This window comes from Morone saxatilis, unplaced genomic scaffold, assembly GCF_004916995.1.
Source record: "Morone saxatilis isolate NCDOM2014 unplaced genomic scaffold, NCSU_SB_2.0 Contig1, whole genome shotgun sequence".
NCBI classification, from domain to species: Eukaryota; Metazoa; Chordata; class Actinopteri; family Moronidae; genus Morone; species Morone saxatilis.
The window spans coordinates 2,026,637-2,031,651 of record NW_023339651.1 but is presented as its reverse complement, the minus strand read 5'-3'; the positions used below and the strand labels follow the sequence as shown (position 1 = coordinate 2,031,651).

The 5,015-nt window shown below is 36.7% G+C and overlaps 1 protein-coding gene across 1 annotated transcript in view; it reads left to right on the top strand.

The window, feature by feature from the left end:
* Positions 1-4,380, top strand: part of LOC118325609 (receptor activity-modifying protein 1-like) — a 7,644-nt gene extending 3,264 nt beyond the window's left edge. The window contains exon 5 of the mRNA XM_035658342.1: positions 3,131-4,380. Within this exon, the coding sequence (XP_035514235.1) occupies positions 3,131-3,377 (247 nt within the window). The 3' untranslated portion in view covers positions 3,378-4,380. The remainder of the gene's footprint in view (positions 1-3,130) is intronic.
* Positions 4,381-5,015: the final 635 nt, after the last annotated feature.

The following is a 5,015-nucleotide window of genomic DNA, read 5'->3' as shown; positions in this document are numbered from 1 at the left end:
ATTGCGATTGCGAGTACACGGAGACTGCAGATAAATAAATGTACCTTTTTATGTTGTAGAGGTGCAACGATCAGAAAATGAATGGGTATATTTCAATAATCAATCCATCATTTTAGTAATTTTCTAGTGAAACATTTCCTGGTTGCAGCTAAACGGGAAAATTTGTCACTTTTCTTTGTCATATATGACAAAACTGAAACAATTCAGATGCCACTTAGGCTACGTTCACACTGCAGGTCTTAATGCTTAATTTCCGATTTTTTGCTGAGATACGGTTTTTTTGCATGGTTGTTCACATTATAATTTAAATGCGTCTGTCATCAGACTCCAATGTGAACATTCCTACAGCCCTGAAGTGACCCGCATGCGCAGAAGAAGACATGACGTATGACGTTACAGCACGCTGTTTACAGCATAGACATAGTTTCTATGGTTTACAGAAGTACATATGGATGTCAACGGTGTCTGCCATGCTTTCGTCAATTGTTCTGATATTGCCACGCCCCGCCTCCTCTGGCGCAGAATTGTGACAAATGTCGATGTAGATTGACGTAAAAGTCGCATCAAATCCGCCTTGGTTGTTCACACTGCGGCCGCATTGAAAAAAGTCAGACCTGGGTCTGATTCAGGACNNAAATCTGGGCAAGATTTGAGTGTTCACACTACTTCTGAAGTAACTAAGTCTGACCTGGTCACTTGACCCCAAAAAAATCAGATTTGGGCCACTCTTGCCTGCAGTCTGAACATGGTCTTAAGGACTGTAGGAAGTTATAAAAAATGATCGAAAGAAAAAAATATAATACTCAATATTGTAAATTGTTTTTGGCAGTCTTCAATCAAAAATACCTGATCTGAAAATGTTAATTTTATCTTCTTAACAAACAAGAGAATGCACAGTACTAGACGGCTCCCTCTGATACAGGCACAGCTCAGCACTGAAGACTATAAAGACACAGATTTAAATGTTTATGTTCACATTAAAAAGCATCAATGTATGTATCATATATATGACAAATAGGGTTTTAAGGCAGCCTGCAGCGCCTCCTTGTGGTTGAGGAAGTACTCAGATATTTTACTTGAGTGAAAGTGGAAATACAACAGTGCAGAAAATAAAGTAAAAGTAAAATTTGACGAAGGTAAAAGTATAAAAATATATAAAATATAAAAGTACCAAAAGTGCTCATTTAGCAAAATAGTTCATTTCAAAATTATTGGATAGGTTTGTTGATTATATTTTGTTATCAAATAAATATGCAGAAGAGTAAAAAGTAGAACATTTGCCTCAGCAGAAAGTGGAAATACTAAATTACTATGAAACTGTGGTTAAGTACAGTCCACCATCGATGGCTGTATACAGTAGTGGTTCTCAACATGGGGGTCGGAACCTCCACTAGGGGTTGTTTAAATGTTTAAATAATTATATAAAGATATAAACTCAACTAAATAATAATAATAACTCATTTTACAGCACAGAATAAACACAAGAATGAAGAAACTCTCACAAGAAACCAGCAGACCGGCTGCTCAGGCTTATTATTCACAAATCAACAGCCTGACTAATTAATCCCAACAGTGAAACTATTGAACTAATACACAGCAGCAGTAACACCACAGGGTAACAAAAAGTACTGCACACAATACAACCTCTTCAACATCAACAGCAAAGAGTTACATAACCTACTACACAGCCACAGACATTGAACTATTCAGACAATGAAGAGATGTAATGCGAAGATCAAAAGATGGTTGCAATAATAATAATAAATACAACAACAATAATAATAATAAAAAAAATGCATAACAATTTCAAAAATGCGAAAGAAAATACATTAAATAAAATATAATAAAAACAAATAATAATAATAAATACAAAAAATACATCAAATAAAAGGATAATAATATAAAATTCATGACAATAAAAACATATAGTAAATACAAAAAAGTGTATTTAAAAATACAAATAAAATAAGCATATGATAATAATAATAATAAAACAAAAAATAACAATAAGAACATATAATAAGTACATTAAAAATAGTAATAAAATAAAAATATAACAATAATACAAAATGCATATAAGTATATAATAATAATAATATAGAAAAATACATATAATAATAATATAGAAAATAATATTAATTAAATAAATATTTGTGAGCTTCTTTTGAGGATTTTCTCTGAAAAAATATAGAATAACACCACCACCATCCTCAATCAACGGCAGACTGTAAATAATAAGATCAGAAGCTGTGTGTGTGTGCGAAGGTCTGTGATGATGATTGTGAGTGAAACATCCATCAATATCCATCCATCCATCACCAGGACGGGGCCGACCAATCAGCTGCAGCCAGAGTGACTCTCCCTCTGCAGGCGCTGTTTATTTTCAAAACAGGAAGTAGTTCGACCACAACAGTCTCAGTATTAGTTACAGTTAGATGTGCCAAACGTTTCAAGTGCATTTTTGTCCAACTGAAGACTTTCGTTTCAAATGTATCATCTAGTTTCACAAAAACAGTGAAATTAGATGGATTCACTGTCAAATATAACGCAGAGTCTCTTCTCTTTGTTAAACGCTCCAGTGTGTAACATTTAGGAGGATCTAGTGGCAGAACCTGAAATACAATATTCATGTTTTCTTTAGTGTATAATCACCTGAATACAGGAGTAGTTGTGTTTTTGTTCCCTTAGAATGAGACGTTTTAATGTAGGGAGCGGGTCCTCTTCTGGCGGAGTCCGCAACGTTGAGGCGTCATGTTTCGATAGTAGCCCAGAATGGACAAACCAAAACTGACTCAGACATTACAGATTTTTTTACAGTAAAGATGACACTAAATCCTTTAAAACTCAGCTTTTAATGTCAAATTTTTTACCAGGTTGATCAGTGTTAGGTTATTTTGTGGCTGTTTTTAGGGCTACAGTTAAGGTTCTTATAATGAATTAATCTAACACTTATTTTCTTGATGAATTGATTTATCTTCTGGTATAAAATGTCATAAAACAATTTCCCAGAGCTGTAATTGCTTATTTTGTCTGATCAACAGTCCAAAACCCAAAGATATTAAATGTACAGCATTATAAAGCAGAGCAACAGTGGGTGTGTTCATCATTAATGTTGGTTTCTCTATTGCAGACCATACCACGAAATGACGGTGTGCTTGGAGAAGCTGTCTAATCTGATCGGCTGCTATTACCCAAACCCCATCATTCAAGAGTTCTTTGTCCAGATCCACTCTGAGTACTTCAAGAACTGTGCCGAGGAGGAGCTTCTGCACCCGGATGCTCCTCACGGGGTGGTGATCACCCTCACACTCATCCCTGTTTGCCTCATCCCCGTACTGGTTTATATGGTGATTTGGAAAAGTAAAGTCCAGGAGTGAGTGAGACCTGCACCATCAGTGAACTCACAGTACGTGTGTTATATGTTCCACAAACAGCTGTATATGTTTTTAAAGAAGAGTTGTATAATGCGGTCTGGAAATGAAGTTTTCACTCAGTATGTATTAAAATAATAGTTTGACATTTTGAGAAAAACTCTTATTTGCTTCCTGGCAGAGAGTCAGATGAGATAATTCACCTTTCCTTCGTCCTGCCCTGTTTTGCTCTGTAAAAGATAAAATGACTTTATAGTCACATCTTGAGTTAACTAATGTTAGCAAAAGGTTAGCTAACTAGAAAACTAATGACTGATGTAGATTGGCCAGCTAGTGAGCTAGCGTTTTGACTAGCAGTGACCGTCCTCTACTGGTTGAACACTAGCTATTGCAATTGAATTGTGCAGTTTTCTTAGCCAAACAAGCCCTGCTTCTAGTGTCGAAGCTCGGGCGGACTCTCTGTGTTTGCATCGTGGACACAGAGAGTCACCGGAGAGGAGAAAGTGGACCAAGATGTCACTGTTATTGGAGCACAGAGCAAAAAAGGGCGGGACTTAGGAAGGGTCAATTGTCCATGGCAGGCCATGTTTCTACAGCTCGGAGGTAATGTAGAAACATGGCAGCCTCTGTTATAGAGAATCCGCTCCGTCTGTAGATAAAAACATCTCATTCTAACGTAACAAAAACACAACTATTGCTATTTTCAGGTGATTAAACACTAATGAAAACACACCTATTAACACTATACTGCATTTCTGACAATTTATCCTCCTGAATGTTACACACTGGACCTTTAAAGAGATTTGGGAAATACTTAATTTCCTAAAATTTTGATGTTTTTATTTTCCTTTTTTGCTGAGATTTCTTGTTTTTGTTTTTATTTAAATCTCAGCAGCACAATTATTTTACTACTTTTATGCATTAAGTTTTGTGTGTATCTTATTTGTGAACATAAATAAAGTAAAAGCAGCTGCACACATACAGTACGTGACAGTACGAACAACGAGAATGGACTATGGATGTGTTTTCCTGTGATGACACAGAGTTCTCAGAACGGCTACCGCGGTTCCTGGTATAGTACTGTGTGCATTTGCATGTGTGTGATATCTTTGTGGGGACCAACGGATGAAAGTATGAAACTTTGTGTGTAAGTGGCTGATCTGCTGAGATTGGCACTGTGAGGTTGTTGGTTCATGATGGGTTGTAAAGGATGCTGAAGAAAGTTCAGACAGAAACTAAAGTACCAAAACACAGAAATTATTCTTGTACATACATTATAAAGTAAGCCATAATACAACAACAACAGTGCTGAAATCTAATGGACCGGCTGATGATACTTGTGTCAGTGACATAATGTGAGTTGAGCTGCTCTCATTGGCTGCTCTCGGTTTGGAAACAATAGCGGCTCATCTGCTCACACAGGATCTGGTATTCCAGATAAACAGTAAAATGTGTTTGTGAACAGATTTGAGGAGAGAAATAGTCAACAACAGAATCTGGATCCATATCTGATCAGCACGGTTTGACAGTTTACTCTGAGTTGTGCGTTGAGCTGGACGGACCACTGAATAGCGCCAATCACAAGGCTACTGCCCCGCCCTACGAGCATACCCTGCCTTTAATGGGTCCCTGTTACTCTAAAAT